The 17500-nt window shown below is 39.2% G+C and overlaps 1 protein-coding gene across 6 annotated transcripts in view; it reads left to right on the top strand.

Moving 5' to 3' along the window:
• Positions 1 to 17500, top strand: part of LOC125036090 (receptor-type tyrosine-protein phosphatase epsilon-like) — a 30362-nt gene that overhangs the window by 7260 nt on the left and 5602 nt on the right. For all 6 annotated transcript variants that reach the window (XR_007115864.1, XM_047628486.1, XM_047628487.1 and 3 more), the window contains 17 exons: positions 409 to 729; positions 1024 to 1271; positions 2022 to 2094; positions 3014 to 3180; positions 3298 to 3476; positions 4768 to 4811; positions 4970 to 5169; positions 5734 to 5821; positions 6316 to 6392; positions 7176 to 7319; positions 10642 to 10725; positions 12166 to 12219; positions 13267 to 13394; positions 13726 to 13861; positions 14579 to 14728; positions 15442 to 15532; positions 17162 to 17253. Coding sequence is in view for 5 of the 6 variants with exons in the window: in XM_047628486.1 (XP_047484442.1) it covers positions 409 to 729; positions 1024 to 1271; positions 2022 to 2094; positions 3014 to 3180; positions 3298 to 3476; positions 4768 to 4811; positions 4970 to 5169; positions 5734 to 5821; positions 6316 to 6392; positions 7176 to 7319; positions 10642 to 10725; positions 12166 to 12219; positions 13267 to 13394; positions 13726 to 13861; positions 14579 to 14728; positions 15442 to 15532; positions 17162 to 17253 (2276 nt within the window). In the remaining variant the exon portion in view is untranslated. The remainder of the gene's footprint in view (positions 1 to 408; positions 730 to 1023; positions 1272 to 2021; positions 2095 to 3013; positions 3181 to 3297; positions 3477 to 4767; positions 4812 to 4969; positions 5170 to 5733; positions 5822 to 6315; positions 6393 to 7175; positions 7320 to 10641; positions 10726 to 12165; positions 12220 to 13266; positions 13395 to 13725; positions 13862 to 14578; positions 14729 to 15441; positions 15533 to 17161; positions 17254 to 17500) is intronic.

Raw genomic sequence — 17500 nt, 5'->3', positions numbered from 1 at the left:
GGACACACACACACACACGCGCGGACACACAGACACACACACAAACACACACACACACAAACACACACACACAGACACACACACAAACACACACACACACACACACACACAAACACACACAAACACACACACAAACACACACACACGCACACACACACACACACACACACACACACATGGCATTTGAAAAAAATCCCACTACAAAGTCAACGACAGCTAATACTACATGTTTTGTTATCATTTTGAAAATAAACGAAAGATCAAAAGGCTTACGTAGATTCCAAAAACTAATACATGTTTTGGGTATATTATATTCTACCAATCACACTCTTTGTTACAAACAATAAATACGGTGTGTTATATATAATATAAGTGGATAAAAACGTAATAATATACTTGGCTTGGCAGTCCCAGAAAGCAAGATAGAGCGAATTACCTGCAACGGAAAATGGACTTGCAATCTACTCTTCGAAAATGACTGCACGCTCATCCGCGGACCGAACCTATGTGCCTTTTACAAATTTTCTGGCCCAGGAGACAGCGAGCAATCATGGCAAAGGAAGTGCGATCAAAGCTTTGCTAGTAACCGTGTCTCAATCACGGTCAACAGGCCTCAAAACCTGCTTCCGTATACGACCTACAGCCTCACTGCCTTTCCCGCAACTGAAACGGAGGTGAATTCGAGGAACGATCTGAAAGGATTCACAACATTCACCACTCCTTCGAAAGGCAAGTGTTTGTTTTCATATATAAGTGATGGAGAGGGAAATTTACTATCAACATTCCATGTACATTTTTCCCGTACTCAGAAGTTAACCAATACGTCTTCGAGGAATATTTCAGAAATCTATTATTTTAAATTGATTTTATTGGGCATTATGTATATTATTCAAGATGCTTAAAATGACAAAACGATCACAAAAGAGAATAAAGAATAGATTGCCACGTGGCTTTTTATGTGATCTAGAAAAGGACTCCTATGCTAGACTGACACATAAAACACTTGGAATATCCTTTCTGCAGCTCCTGGGAAGGTCACGGATCTGAAGGTGTCAGCCGCTGCCCACTCCCTCACTCTGACCTGGTTCGACCCTTCCGACAACCCCCTCAGGGGCAAACTTTTAAGGTTCAGAGTAACATGGAACCGTGGAACCAGGGTGGGGACAAGCTCGTATATAGACCTGCCCTTGTCCGAAGTCCCCGAGGGCAAAGAGGGACGACGATCCCACACCATTACGGACCTGGAGGCTGGCGAAGATTACTACGTAGAGGTAACTTTGTGTGCTGCTAAGGGATCCGTGTTGTGTCTTGGGGCTTTGCATCAGCTGTAGTCGCTAAACAGATCTGGCTAATGGAGCCAAGCGGTTATTATTGCATCCACTAGAGAGGGAAAGTTATGTTATCGTTTGCGTTTATTGCTGAGAGGGTTGTGTAACTGATAGGTCACAATGTTTGTTTGTTTGTTAGCAGGTTCACGCAAGAAGCTACTGACGGATTGTGTCGAAATTTCATCGAGATGAATTTTGCTCTTGACTTGGTTTTGGTGGTGAAATGGTTTAGACAGATAAATAACAGCAGATTAAGAGTCGATCAAGAATGCATTTGTGGTGATGAGTGTGTTTTCAGGGTAGATTAATGTTCATGACTCAATATTATAAGTACATTTCGGGGTAGGGGTATGTTACAAATGGAGTAAATTTGTTTTTAAATGTGTAGACCTTTGAGTTGTATTTAAGATTGTGAATTTGAAGTGTATCACACCAAAAAGCTAGAATTTAATTCAACCAAACAACTTTAGAGAATCATAGGTGTGGCATTTCAATAATTAATATAATGGTAAAAGAGTAACACACTTGATGATGATGATTTCTTCTCTTTCTTATCATCTGTTATCGTCATTACTGCCATTACTACGAGGATGGTGATGATAACAAGAACAATAATGATGAAGTTTTAAGTGTACTTTTATCATGGAATAGCTTCTGCGTCTTGATTATAAGAGAGTTCTATGTCTTCACAAGGTTTTGGCTCAGAATGCTGGTGTGCAGAGCTTCGGAGATCCCAATGGTCTAGCAACGAGGACTCTACACGGAGGTATGTTTAAAAATCACAGTGACTTTCCTGTTATCGCGGACTTGCATATTGTGTGAACTCAAAGACGCAGTTAGTAGAGTAGATTGCAAACGAATCTTCGTGGAGCACCATCAGACCGTCGTGTATGAATCTTGAAAACACTATTATGTATTAAAATAGTGGCTGGAATAATACATAGTGCATGTAACATATTGAAGGCTTTTGAACTAAAAACTTGTATTATTAAAGTGAAACCAGTAACACAAGAAACAAAAGCACAACACAAATACACGTGAAATGGGGAATTTTAAAAATAAAACGAACAAAAAGACTTGTTACAACTCCAGACACACTGTGAGATCAATAAAAATGTACGTAAAAGAAAGAAAGAAAGAAAAAAAAAGAAAAATGTCAGAATCTAAGAACAACGGAGGCGCTTATCTAAAGGATATCCAACTGTCGCTAAATAAGACAGTTGATCTTATTTGCGCAAACAAGGTCGTACGCCAGATGTTCGCGCATCTCGACTCGTTTCCTTGTTAAATGTCGTCTGTCTTCTCTGAATGTTTTGTTTAAAAATACAAATTTAGCAGTAATTTGCCGTATTTATGAAAATTAAAAGGATGTCCAGTGAAGAAAAGAATACATAAGATAATATAAACATTAAGAGAAGGAACATATATACATAAATTTAAAAACACGAGATAAAGGATATCTGTGGGCTAGCTGAGGGGTTTGGCGCCAAAGCCCCGTTGCAGATTTTCCCTCAATCTTGTCCGCCTACATCTTGGACGCCATCTTGAAATAAGAGAATCTACGAGGGCGACCTCCTGACGTCATCCTTCGCAGGCCTCGAGTGGAATTATTAGTATCGTTACCATCATTATCACTAATATCGCTAGACATTTAAGACAGTTTTTAAGTCCCCTATTTCCGACAGTGCCTTCACCGCCGCGGAGTGTCAATTACAGCATCTCAGATGGTCAGGTTTCCCTGTCATGGGAGCCTTCTGTGGATATGGCCGGGGGACTCGTCTTCTATGTCGTCGTGCTGGACGGACGCAACCTTTCTTGCGCTGCTGATGCCAGTGCAGACCTCGAATGTCTGGTTAGGATGGTCTCTCATGTTTTATTTCAAAAGAATAAGAGAAAGAAAATAGTTTAATAGTACTCATTTCATTTCTTGATCCAAGGTTGTAAATTGTTGTTCTGTGATTCTTTACAGCTGGAAGGTTTAACAGCAGGTGAGGAACATGTGGTGACTGTGAGGGCATGCAACAGTTACCATTGCAGTGATTCTGAACAGCTAACAGTGATTGGACCTGGTGTTAAGAGTGAATATATCATCCTCCCTGTGGTACTGCTTCTCCTTTTGCTGTGTCTGATAATCTTTCTGATAGTCTGGTGAGTAGAAATCGATGATTGTCTATTAATAATATTAGTTTTGTAATTTCACTACAACCCTGGCTACTGTCATGGCTAGTGTAGTCCAATCAATATCCTGTTTGTTGCCATACCAACACCTAGTTCTAGTCCTGTCTTGACTAATGCTTTATATATTTGTTTGGGAAAAGTTGTACTTACATGAGATTAACTGTTTAGTATGTTATTGAGCTTTGACTTGTATGTCCTCCGTATTTTACAGCTGAAATAAGTCAGAAAAATGTCTGTAGGCAGAAACCATTCTTCATTCGTCATATTACAGTTTTGCTTATATGTACATTTCAAACAATAATTAAAACTTCTTTAACAGTAGCTTTTTACTTGTGGTTAATATTTAAGTTGGCTTTAGAACAGCGGAAAAAAATGCAAAAAGAATAAGTCACACTTTTCTGTAGTATTTTCAAGACAATAACAACACACAACTTTCTTGCACTTTGTTTATGCTCTTATAACACTTCTCAGTTGCCGCGTTTAGTTTTATCTTTCCTCCCCTCAAATTATAAGCTGTCTCAGTATACTGTTATCAGAATTATCTTCGTTACTCCTTTTATATTCTGACTAATAACTTTCGAGATGATAATGACGTATTGTGTGGGAGAGAGAGAGAGAGAGAGAGAGAGAGAGAGAGAGAGAGAGAGAGAGAGAGAGAGAGAGAGAGAGAGAGAGAAGATTATTCATAAAAGTCCAATCAGAACTACCACTTCAGTCAAAGTAGAAGCTTCTCTGCGTCTTATTTCGTTTTGCTAGAATTAGAAAGCAGTTCTTGCAGTATGTCCGGAATCGCATTATCACTGTTTTATTTCGTCTACAAGTTTCCTTCTTGTTTGGTCTACATGGATCGATTCTGATTAATGCTACCGTTCACTGTTTTCATTTGGCCGTTTTATTCTCCCTCCTTCCCTCCTCCCTTCTTATCTCTCTCTCTCTCTCTCTCTCTCTCTTTCTCTCCGGTTTATTCTCCCTCCCTCCCTCCTCCCTCCTTCTCCCTCTTTCTCTTTCTCTCGCTCTTTCTCTCTCTCTCTCTCTCTCTCTCTCTCTCTCTCTCTCTCTCTCTCTCTCTCTCTCTCTCTCTCTCTCTCTCTCAGTCTCTCAGTCTCTCAATCTTTCAGTCTCTCTCTCTCTCTCTCTCTCTCTCTCTCTCTCTCTCTCTCTCTCTCTCTCTCTCTCTCTCTCTATTTCTCGCTCCCTGGCCCCCATCTTTCTTTTTGCTTCTCTTCTTTCCATTTACATGATCTTTTCCATTCCCACACAGGTATCGGCGCAAACCATCAACTTCGAAGGAGTTGCTGGTTGAAAGTGAGTGTTTCATTTTATTCTTCCTCACTTTAGTTCAAATTACTGCATTTTCTGGTTCCAGAATTACACCCGCGCGCGCGCGCACACACACACACTATGTATATATATATATTTTGTTACACACACATATATAATGTATATGTTTTTCCCGTGCCTAGTGACACGTGACGAGGGGCCCGGCATTTCCCTTGAACTGGCGGAGAGCCCAGCCGGTGAGCAGGAGGAGCTGGTCCTCGAACAAGGCTCGCCCGAGGGGGACCCCACCTACGAAAACCTCGCCCGGAAGATCACCAAGGCTGACCTCAACACGTACCTCACTCGTGCAGTCAACTCGCAGGACTTGGCCGACGAGTTCAAAGTGAGTTCAGTCGGCATCATTTTCAGGAAAGTACAGAAAAGTACTTTTCCCCAAGCCTCCTCCTCCATCCCCTTCCTTCCCCTCCAGAGTGTACAGAGCCAAAATATGAAAAAATGATATCCTCTACTATAGGATCTCCACAACACACTAATTACGGTATGTACGCTCATGGAAATTATACAAAAAACAAAAAAACGAATGACTTCTTAAACCCTTGGCCCTGGATTGTGGTCAAACGGAAGTGCTGGGGAAGTTTCAAGAAGGATTTTCTCTCACTGACTCTTCTGTCTCTGATTGTCAGTCAGCCAGTCAATCATTACATTCGTTCAATCAGTCAGTAAGTTCGTCAATCAGACATTCTGTCTCTCTAACACACACACACACACACACACACACACACACACACACACACACACACACACACACACACACACACAGAGACACACACACACAGACACACACACACACACACACACACACACACACACACACACACACACCATTAATCTGGTTGAGTATGCATATATATATATTTTTTTTTTAACATACACTATTCCTCCACAGAGCGTGCCGTCCATCATGAAGAAGAGCTGTTCAGACGCCGAAATCCCGATGAACAGGCAGAAGAACAGATACAAGAACAACTTACCTTGTAAGCAAACCGATCACTCATCTTATAGCAATAACGGAATAAATGAATGGTCTTTTTTTGTGGAATAATGTCTTTTTATGTTGTCTTATTTGAATAGTTGGCTTCGTTATCATAATCAGTCATTGGCATTATTAGGAGTCTTATTGGTGTTATTACTATATGTGATGTTATCAATAACAGTTGCAATAAAGTTCGAAGTAGCAGTAGTAGTATCATCGTCATTATTATCACACAATTGCTAGCCTCATCGTTATCACTTTCATAATTTCACGTATGTTTATTCACTAACAGAATCCTTCCCAGTCACAAAGCACCACTTAGATACCCATGATTTCCAATGTTATTTGATTGTCGGATTTCCAGAAGTGGCCCTATTATCATCATTAACATTATCACACCATTGCTAGTATCATCGTTATCACTCTCATCATCACATCATTGCTAGTATCATTGTTATCACCTTCATCATTTCACTTTTTCACTTTGACTTCCAGACAATGACACGAGAGTTGCCTTGCCGTTTTTGCCCAACGTGCCGCACTCAGACTACATCAACGCCAGCTATGTTAACGTGAGTACAGAGAAACAACCCTTATAGACAGCATTCCTATCCACATTTTAGCACGGTCATCTATCCAGCACGTTCTTACTAACATAATCTTCTTAGCAAAATATTCTGAGCTGGACGTTGTATCCCTATAACTTCCTTCTTCATACGTTGTCAACACTCATATTGGTAAGGTCTAATCAGCACTTTCTGATCAGCACGTTCTTATTTACATTTTGTCAAAACATAATGATAATGATGATAATAATATTGATACACACACACACACACACACACACATATATGTATATACATATATATATATGTATATATAACATATCATCACTACTAGCACACTGTTGGCGGCTTTGTTATGAAGTGGATCTCGAACAGCCATATCATATGGGTCGAAATATTTATCATGAATCAGTTTTATCATTCTTTCCTGACCTGGAATGGAATAATCGCTAATTTTAATATTTCATTCCTGATGTTTTCGCTGTCCTAGAGAAATGGTGACAGCTGTCTAATTTGGATTAAAATATTTGGAGAAGAAGAACTCCTTAAGATATTTATGTCGTGTTCTGAATATATATATATATATATATATATATATATAATGTATATACATACATATACATACATATATATGTATATCGATATTGTGTTCAGGTTATATATATATGTCGCGTTCGTGTTCAGAGAGTAGTATACATTGGGTTGCGAAGTACTGGTTATTATTTGCCTCGACCGGCTATGAAGAACCCTAAAATAGCCCTGCACTGAACCGAGGCGACCATTCCGCAGAGCTACCAGCGCGACCGGGCCTTCATCGCCAGCCAGGGACCCAAGGACTTCGCCGTCAACACCATCGACGACTTCTGGCGCATGATCTGGCACACGGGCGCCCGCGTGGTCGTCATGGTGACCCGACTCGTCGAGGGCGGCCGGGTGAGTCTTGGCAGCGGCCGCTCGAGCAGGGCGCGGCGATGCTGCTCACGCCCCAGTGCTCGCGGGGTGTGCCTATGTCTTTCTATATGTATATATATATATATATATATATATATATATATGCATTTCTATATATAGATATATAGACACATGTATATATATGTGTGTGTGTGTGTGTGTGTGTGTGTGTGTGTGTGTGTGTGTGTGTGTGTGTGTGTGTGTATGTGTGTGTGTGTGTGTGTGTGTGTGTGATATATGTATGTATATATATATATTTGCATACATACATACATATATATATGTACACATATTTGTATATATGTATATACATATATATATACATATATATATGTATATATATATGTACAGTACATCTTTATATGTATATTTACATATATATACATACGCATATGTATACATATATACATATATCAATGTATGTATGTATATGTATATATTATATATATATATATATATACTTTTTATGTATATTTATATATATTCATATATATACTTATATATATGTATATATATGTATATGTATATATTGTATAAATGTATATATATGTGTATATATGTACGAATATATATATATATATATATATATATATATATATACATCGTGTGTGTGTTGGTGGATGGGTGGGTGGATGGGTGGGTGGTTGGGTGTGGGTGTGTGTATGTATTGATATATATAAGTATATATAAGTATATTTATATAAGTATATATAAATAGATATATATTTATATATATTTATAGATAAGTAGATATATATGTACACACATATGTATGTAAGTATGTATGTATATATGTGTATATATATGTATGTATGTATGTATATACATACATAAATACATATATATGTATGTGTGAGTGAGTGAGTGAGTGAGAGTGTGTGTGCGTGTGTGTGTGTGTGTGTGTGAGTGTGTGTGTGTGTGTGTGTACATACATACATACACACATGCATGTATGTATATATATATATGTACATACATACATATATATACATGTATATGTATACACACGTACATTAGGGTGTTTCAATAATTGTCGATTTTCTAAAATTTGCTCGAATCCCGGGGGCAAGTTAAGAAATAGGCGCCTATGATTTTTCTGAGTTTGGAAATGTATTTTTTATTAAAATCAAAGAATATCTCGCATTCTCTGTTTTCAATAGAAAGTTTTGATAAAATTATGATTTAGACACCGCTTCGAGCGCCAAATAACACCTCGTTTTCGGTTGACGGTATAACTATTTTATTTTTAAAATACCTCAATATTATACTTTTCTTTAATATTTTTGCATCAAAATTATTTCTATTATAAATTAATATTATATAAAGTTCTGTAATTGCCATAAGACTAATTTTTCAATTAGTAGGCTTGACTTTACTTTGTGTTCACTCCCACCGATTCGGGCTTTGGTCGCCGAGAGCATGCTTTGGCTCTCGGACTTCTCACTTCGCTTAAATGATTTGAAGTAACATATTTTATTTAACAAGAGGATATAGAAGGAAAGGATTCTAGTAATGATTTTATTTGGAATATTATATATTGCATTCAATATAATTTTCATTCTACTCCTTCGTTTACATTGCCATATCTCCGACTACGCCGTTCTCTAGTTTCTGTTACAACAACAATTCTGTTTATGTCTTCACATTTTTTCATGTCTCCAATCAGTCTTTCACAGTTTTGATTATGGCCAGGTATTAATGAACTTTTGGGTTTCCACATATCGATTTCATGCATATCTTAGGCCAAGTATGCAAACTTATTTTTGAATAGGGCTGGTGTGTATGGCCATTTTTCACGAATTCCTCTTTTCAAGATATTTGCAACTTCATCGATGTAATCATGATCAACAGCCAAGGGAAGAAGTGTACCATCTGCATTATACAGATGTCTGTTGATGGGCGAGAAGTAGCTGCTACGAAAGCCAAGTTCACAGCCAATCCTGGCATACCTCCTTGAAGTTTCAATAGCAGTTCTGAAAAGAGTCATTCCATTGCTGTTCACAGCAGAACGCCAGCACATGAAATTAACTTTTGCAAAATCAAAAATACTTCTGATTGTCCTTGGATTTTTTTTTCAGTGCTTTCAGACACTTTATGGTGTTGTTCTTTATTCCAATCTTGGATTTATTGGGCAAATCACCATCACAAACTCCTTCCAGCTTGGTCAATACGGTGTCAATGGTCAGGCAGATGTGTAGGAGGGAACAAAAAAATCCCAGCTACCTGGCACCAACTGGCAAAAGACATTTCTGCAATATCTGCAGTGTTGCATATAAATCGGGCTTCTGCATTGTTGGTCTGCTTCCATTTCAGTCTGTTAAATTCCCGTATTTGCGCATGATAATCAACACTTCCGAGTGATCCATTGCTTCCTTGTACTTTTGCATCATACCAATCTATATCTTCCTTGAGGATTTCTCGGGGTTGTTTCTTTGCCTTGAATGACACAATCACAGTTTTCGAGAATTTTGTCTTCAGTGTTACATTTCTGATGGAGTCGTAGTACTCTTTCTTTATTTTTATTTTTTTTCTTTCATATACCAAGGTGATATTGTCTTAATGCCGAATTTGCTATACAGCACAGCAATTTCCGCCTGCAACTTGGATAAAATCTGAGATTCCGTAATAGTCAAATTATTGAATGGCAAGCTATCTTTTGAGCATCCTTTTAGTGTCTGGTTACCATGTCTTTCTAAGTCACAGTATCGAGCAAGAATGTCACTCTTCGTCAGTGGTCTAGGTGGCAAAACATCAATGGTACCAAACTCTTTCAGTATACGTGTATCGGCACTGCGCAAACCACCACGTCGAAGTGCCATATTGCCACTGACGAGTTCGTCACCACAATATAGGCGAGCGAGTACTGTGCATTATTAAGGTATCACAAATTTATATGGAAATGCATAGTGACTGGGAATCTTTACGGAAGTCCCCAGGAATCATTCGCAATGACCTAAGTTACCCTATGTTTGATTCTGCCATAATGTCGGATGAACCGAAATGTCCTTCCGTGGGTCATGCGGGTCACAGCCGCCGCACCTCATCCCAGCGCCGGAAATGGTATTATACTTTAATCAAAAATTGCGAATAGTAGATATTTTTTTATTTGTCTAATATTTTGCATGTCGTCATTTAAGCATAGTAGGCGCCTGTTTAGCAACTTGCTGAATGATTCTGAAAAAGTCGGATTTATTGAAATACCCTAACGTACATTCAGCACACATGCCCACACACATACACACTGACAGTACACGAGAAACTACACAAACTCTATACACAGAAGAGCTAACGCAATTTCCCTCAGGTCAAAGTAGCCCAGTACTGGCCCGAGAAGGAACCCATGTTCAAGGGCGGCCTCGAGATCCACCTGAAGAAGGAGAAAGTGAAGGTAAGAAAATGGCCTTTATTTTTTTGTGCATGCTAATTTCGTCATTTTTTTTTTTCGTTCATTTTAGCAGAAACTTGATCCAGTGTTCAGGTACGACATCAGTTCAGGTTCATTGTTGAATTTCAGGTTCAATTTAGTGACAGTTTGAGGTGTGTTGGGCGATATGTATCGTTATTATCTATCGGTTATTTTCTGTCAGTTATGATCTGTCAATAATGATAGTAATAATAATGAAGATAATGATATTGATAATGATAATAAGGATGATGTAGATAATGATAATTAAAATGATAATGATAACAATAATAATGATAGTAATAATAATAATAATAATAACAATAATAATAATAATAATAATAATAATAATAATAATAATAATGATATTAATAATGATGATGATGATGATGATAATGGTAATGATAATAATAATAATAATGATAATAATAATAGTAATAGTAATAATAATGATAATAATAATAATATTGATAGTATGGTAATATTAATAATAATGAAAATAATAATTATGATAATAATAATAATGAAAATAATAATTATGATAATAATAATAATGATAATAGTAATAATAATGATGGTGATACAGATAATAATAATGATAATGATAACAATAATGATAATAAAACAATTATAATAATGACAGTAATGATAGTAAAAAATTATAACGATAATGCCTATGATATTAATGGATAATGATAGTAACGATAAAAGTAATAACAATAATAATAAAGTTTACAGTAATAACGATGATAGTCATAATAATGATAATAATAATAATAATAGTGATAATGATAATAATAATAATAATAGTGATAATGATAATAATAATGATGGTGATAATGATAATAATAATGATGGTGATAATGATAATAATAATAGTGATAACGAAAATAATAATTAGTAATAGTAATGATGGTAATGATGATAATAATAATGATGATGATGATGATAATGATAATGATAATGATACTGATGATGATGCTGATAATGATAATGATGATGATGGTAATGATGATAATAATGGTAATAATTATAATAATAATAATAATGCTAATAATACTAATACTACTACTACTAATAATAATGATATTAATGACGATGATGATGGTGATGAGGATGAGGATGATAATAATGATGATGATAATATAGAAGATAAAAATAATAGTAATTATAATAGTAATACAAATAATAATGACAATAATGATAATGATAACAACAACAACAACAAAACAATAATAATAATGATAATAATGATAATAATAATAATAATAATTGGGATATTAACAATTATAATCATCATTATCATTATCATAAAGAAACAGCAACAGCAAAATAAAAACGATAGAGATCACGACAGAAAATGTCATCATTATCATCACTGTTCGAACCCTATTAATATGTATGTTTATGACAAATTCTTTCAAGATGGACTTCGTGGTGAGAACACTTTGCATTCGGCTTGACCACGAGGAGAGAGAGGTGAGGGGGTACCATAGAGCTGTTTCGTTCATATATACATTAAAACTAAAATATACAGTGTGTATATATATATATTTCCTTGGATTGTATATAATAGTTCCTTATGCGTGTGAAGTAGGTGTGTGTGTGTGTGTGTGTGTGTGTGTGTGTGTGTGTGTGTGTGTGTGTGTGTGTGTGTGTGTGTGTGTGTGTGTGTGTGTGTGTGTGTGTGTATGTGACCTCGTGTTGTATATATTTAGATTCCCTCTCCTTTTCCGTCTTGCCTTCTACCCTCTCTTTCTCTTTCTCTTCCTTTCTCACTCCTTCTATCTTCTCTCTCTTTCTCTTTTCATCTTTCCCCTCCCTTCCCTTCCCTTCCCTTCGCTTCCTCTCCCTTCCTTTCCCTTCCCTTCCCTTCCTTTCCCTTCTCTTCTCTTCTCTTCTCTTCCCTTCCCTTCCCTTCCTTTCCCTTCTCTTCCCTTCCCATCCCTTTCCTTCCCTTCCCTTCCCTTCCCATCCCTTTCCTACCCTTCCCTTCCCTTCCCATCCCTTCCCTTCCTTTCCCTTCCCTTCCCTTCCCTTCCCTTCCCTTCCCTACCCTACCCTTCCCTTCCCTTCCCATCCCTTCCCTTCCCTTCCCATCCCTTCCCTACCCTTCCCTTCTCTTCCCTCCCCATCCCTTCCCTTCCTTTCCCTTCCCTTCCCTTCCCTTCCCTTCCCTTCCCTTCCCTACCCTTCCCTTCCCTTCCCTTCCCTTCCCTTCCCTTCCCTTCCCTTCCCATCCCTTCCCTTCCCTTCCCTTCCCTTCCCTTCCCTTCCCTTCCTTTCCCTTCCCTTCCCTTCCCTTCCCTTCCCTTCCCTACCCTACCCTTCCCCTCCTTTCCCTTCCCTTCCCTTCCCTTCCCTTCCCTTCCCTTCCCTCCCCTCCCCTCCCCTCCCCTCCCCTCCCCTCCCCCTCCATCTACCCCTCCCCTCCCCCTCCATCTACCCCTCCCCCTCCCCCTTTTTTCCTCACGATGCACAGCACAAACAGCTAGAACCCGCTTTGCCTCCTTCGTCCTCTCGCAGGTGAAACAGTACCAGTTCTTGGCCTGGCCCGACCATGGCGTCCCCTTGCACGCCTACAGCCTGGCGCAGATGGTGGCCAACATCCGGGCGGAGGACATGAGCGACGGACCGCTTCTCGTGCACTGCAGGTGAGGCCCGGGGAGGCTCTTGGGCTTCTAGACGTATATTCTGCACCTTCGGATATTAGATCTGCTCTTGTACGGGAGAAATGGACACATCACTGCCTTCTGTTTTCTTCCTTCCGTTTGTACTTCCTCTCTTTTATCCCGAACACGACAAACCTCGTCCGTTTGACATATTTCCTCTCTTTTATCCCGAACACGACAAACCTCGTCCGTTTGACATATTTCCTCTCTTTTATCCCGAACACGACAGACCTCGTCCGTTTGATGCAAATTCCGTACAGGACACATACGCTCTCGTACCATTCTGACCTCGGCCTCCCCTCCTCCCCCGCAGCGCTGGCATAGGACGCACGGGCACCATCCTGCTGGTGCTGCACGCGCTCGACCAGCTGGAGGCGGCGGGTCTTGTGAGCATGCGCGACGGCCTCCTTGAGCTCAGGAAGGCGCGTCCTCTGCTCGTCGAGAACGTGGTAAGGCATAAGGAAGAACGAAGGAAGAAGAGAGGGAGGGAGATAAGGAAGGAGAAAGAGTGGTGGGAGGAAGGAGGAGGAGTGGAAGGAGGAATGAGGAGGAGAGTGGGAAGGGAAAAGAGTGGAGGATGGGAGAAACGAAGAAGGAAAGGGAAAGCAATGCGGGGGTGGGGGGGGGGGGGGTGAAGAAGGGAGATAGGTAAGGGTAAGGGGAAAGAGTGGAGGAAAAAAGAGTGGAGAGTAGGAAGGGGAAAGGAGTAGCTGAAGGGCAAAAATGAGAGAGGGACGAAGAACGAAGAGGGCAAAGGCAATAGGGGAAGAGAGGGAGGGGGATAAGTAAGAGTGTGAGAAAGGGGAAAGAGTGGAGGGAAGAAGATGGAGAGCATGGAAGGGGAAAGGATTAGGGGAAGGGGAAAAGCAGGGAAGTCCTTTCAGCATTTTCTTTAGGTGGGGGGGGGGGGGGGCAAGGACAGGTTGGCGAGCGAAGCGATCACAATCAGCTGAGAAATGGGGCATTCGAGTGGCATTTATAAGCTATACCCAGAACTGTGTAGAGGTAACTTAGCAAGAAGAAGAAGAAGAAGAAGAAGAAGAAGAAGAAGAAAGAGGACAATGAAAGACAATGTGGGGAAGAAATAAAGGAGGAATTACAAGAGAGGCCCAAACTCTCTTTCCTTCGTATCCCCACGTGATTCAACCGTTCGCCATATCCCGCAGGTGCAGTACAGATTCGCCCACCAACTCCTGCACGAGATTCTCTGCGGGGAGACGACAAGCATCCCCTGCGGCAGTTTCCTGGAGGAGCTGGAGAGACTGAGGACGCCGCAGACCCCAGGAGGCACCTCTGTCCTCCAGGAACAGTACCAGGTGGGGGCGAGGGCGTCTTCCTAATCGATTTCTATTTTGTGTCTTCTTTTATAGCTACCTTTTTCTTCTTCTTCTCATTCTTTTTTTTTTATTTCTTTATCTTCTCTTCTTCCTCTTCCACCTTCTTCCTTTTCGCCTTTCTTTTCTTTTTATCATCATTAACATCATCGTCTTCATCATCACCATCATCATTTCATTTACATCATGTTGTGTTTCGTCTTCTATTTCTTCGTCATTTTTTTTGTTCATCTTGTCGACCTCATTGTTATTCCTCTCCCTCTTCTTCACCTCCGTCTTTAGACTCTCTTTATTTCTATTTTCTATATTTATTTTTCTTTCTTTATTCGTCTTCATTATGGATAACACCCTATGGTTATTAACATTAACAAAAACAAAAGCTAACAACTGCCCACTTATAAACACAGTGAAACACCGTATTATCGTAATTACTCTTATTACTAACCGTAAAAAACACATTATTATCCTTATTACCAATCGTAAACAAACACTGATTAATATCCTTATTACAATCATTACTCATTATTATCCCTATTACTAATCACAAAAAAACACTTATAAATATCCTTAATACCAATCGTCAAAATAACACTTATTATTATACTTATCATCCTTATTATCACTCGTAAAAACAACATCATGAATGACCCACAACGCCCGTACAAAGTCAATAAAAAAAGGTCACTCTGCCGCAGAGACTGAGGGACTTCCCGAAGGGCCTGACCTTTTCCTTCGCCAAGAGACCGGAATTCGCCCACCTCAATCGAGACCCTGAGATCGTCCCAGGTTTTTTATTTTTGTCTTTTAACTCATTTTAAACTGATTTCGAGCTTCGTTTTGTTTTTTTTTTCTCGCCCTGGATTTAGATGTTTTCGAACTCTGCTCATTTTTTCTTTCCTTACTCTGCTAATTCCTTACTCTGCTTACCTCCTCCCCCTCCCCCCCCCATCTTTCTCGTCCAGGTTTTTGCTCATTTTTCCTCGCCCGAACGCCTTTCAAAACTTTTATTTTGCTTATATTGTTTGTTTGATTCTGTGTTTATGCTTTGTTTTTGATTATCCACTTGCTAATTCTTCTTCCCTTCTCTCTACACCATCCTCTTGTTTATCTTGTTTGTAAGCTTTATCGTTTACTATTTGTTTACATGTTTTATTATTATTTATTTTTCTGCTCATTCATTTATTCATGCTTTTTATTTACTTATTTTGTGTTATTTACCTTTTATCACGGGCCGGAGTATTATCAAATGATTTTGTCAGCGATATATGGCATACTTTGACATAATATGCTCTGATATGGCAATGATATGGCTTACTATAGTATGCTTTCGTATGATATATATGTTTTGATATGATGTAATTTGCATACTATGATGTTAATTGTATACTATGTTATGATATAGTATAATATAATGTGGTTTTCTATTCAGTGATATGCTATGCTTCTACAGAACATCATGAACTGTGCCGTAATATAATGTGATATACTAAAGTGATATACTTGATATAACATGATACTCTATGGTTTGATATGCGCTGGAACATGAATTATTATTAAATCGGAGAATATAACTATTAAGAAAAGAAATAATAAACGTGTAAACGTGTAACTTTTTCTCTATGTGTTTTGGAAATCCAGGCCTTTCTTTCGAAACTCGAACCGAGCTCTCGAATTAATGGGCATTTATATAGAAGAGAAAGAGAGAGGGAGAAAGAAGGGGGAGAGGGAAGGGGAGAGGGAGAAGGAAGGGGAGAGGGAGAGGGAAGAGAAGATAGAGAAGGAGGGAGAGGGAAGGGGAGAGGAGAGGGAGGGGGAGGGGGAGGGGGAGGGGGAGGGGAAGGAGAGAAGGAGGGAAGGGGAAGGAGAGAAGGAGGGAAAATGAGAGAGAGAAAGAGAGAGTGAGAAAGAGAGAAAGAAGAGAGAAAGAGAAAGAGAGAGAGAGAGAGAGGAAAATTCCACACCCTTAAACACGAGATTCCGAAGACTAGCACGTAAATCCAAGTGGCGGGATTATGTTCAAAGGCACGATGACAGCGGCAGAACAGGAGCTACTTGTGAATCCAGACATCAAATGTTCCTTCTTTCTGAATGAATTTGCTTGTTGATGAAGTGATAAGGGAAGTAGGATTTATGATTCAGGAAAACAAACGTAGAAGACATATCTGGCAGGCAAAGGAGTTATTGGTAGATAGCTGTCTGTGGTGTACGAGAATCAGTCGGTTCAAAGGAAAACATTTTGTCCAAAAGATTATTTCTTAAGTTTAAGGCTAGGGGACGAATACAAATAAATACGGAGTATGCTAGAGAGAGAAAAATAAAAGAATATATAAAACTAAAAAGATCAATAAAAAGCTCATCCCATAAGCGCCCTACAGACAATCTTGACCTTTGTTGACCTAACCTGACCTCTCACAGCGGATGGCAGGATGATCTTCCTCTACGTGCTGACCAGCGACTCTTGCTCTCAGTACATCAACGCCACTTTCGTCAACGGATTCGACAAAAAGGTGAGTCGGGGAGAGAGGACAAAATGGCGAACATATGTAGGTGTATACATACATACTTACATACATACATACATACATACATACATACATACATACATACATACATACATACATACATACATACATACATACATACATACATACATACATATATACAGACAGACAGACAAACAGACAGACAGACAGACAGACAGACAGACAGACAGACAGACAGACAGACAGACAGACAGACAGACAGACAGACAGA

This window comes from Penaeus chinensis, chromosome 20, assembly GCF_019202785.1.
Source record: "Penaeus chinensis breed Huanghai No. 1 chromosome 20, ASM1920278v2, whole genome shotgun sequence".
Taxonomy (NCBI): domain Eukaryota; kingdom Metazoa; phylum Arthropoda; class Malacostraca; order Decapoda; family Penaeidae; genus Penaeus; species Penaeus chinensis.
Note: the sequence above shows the minus strand (reverse complement) of the source record. Positions and strands in the feature narration are given on the sequence as shown.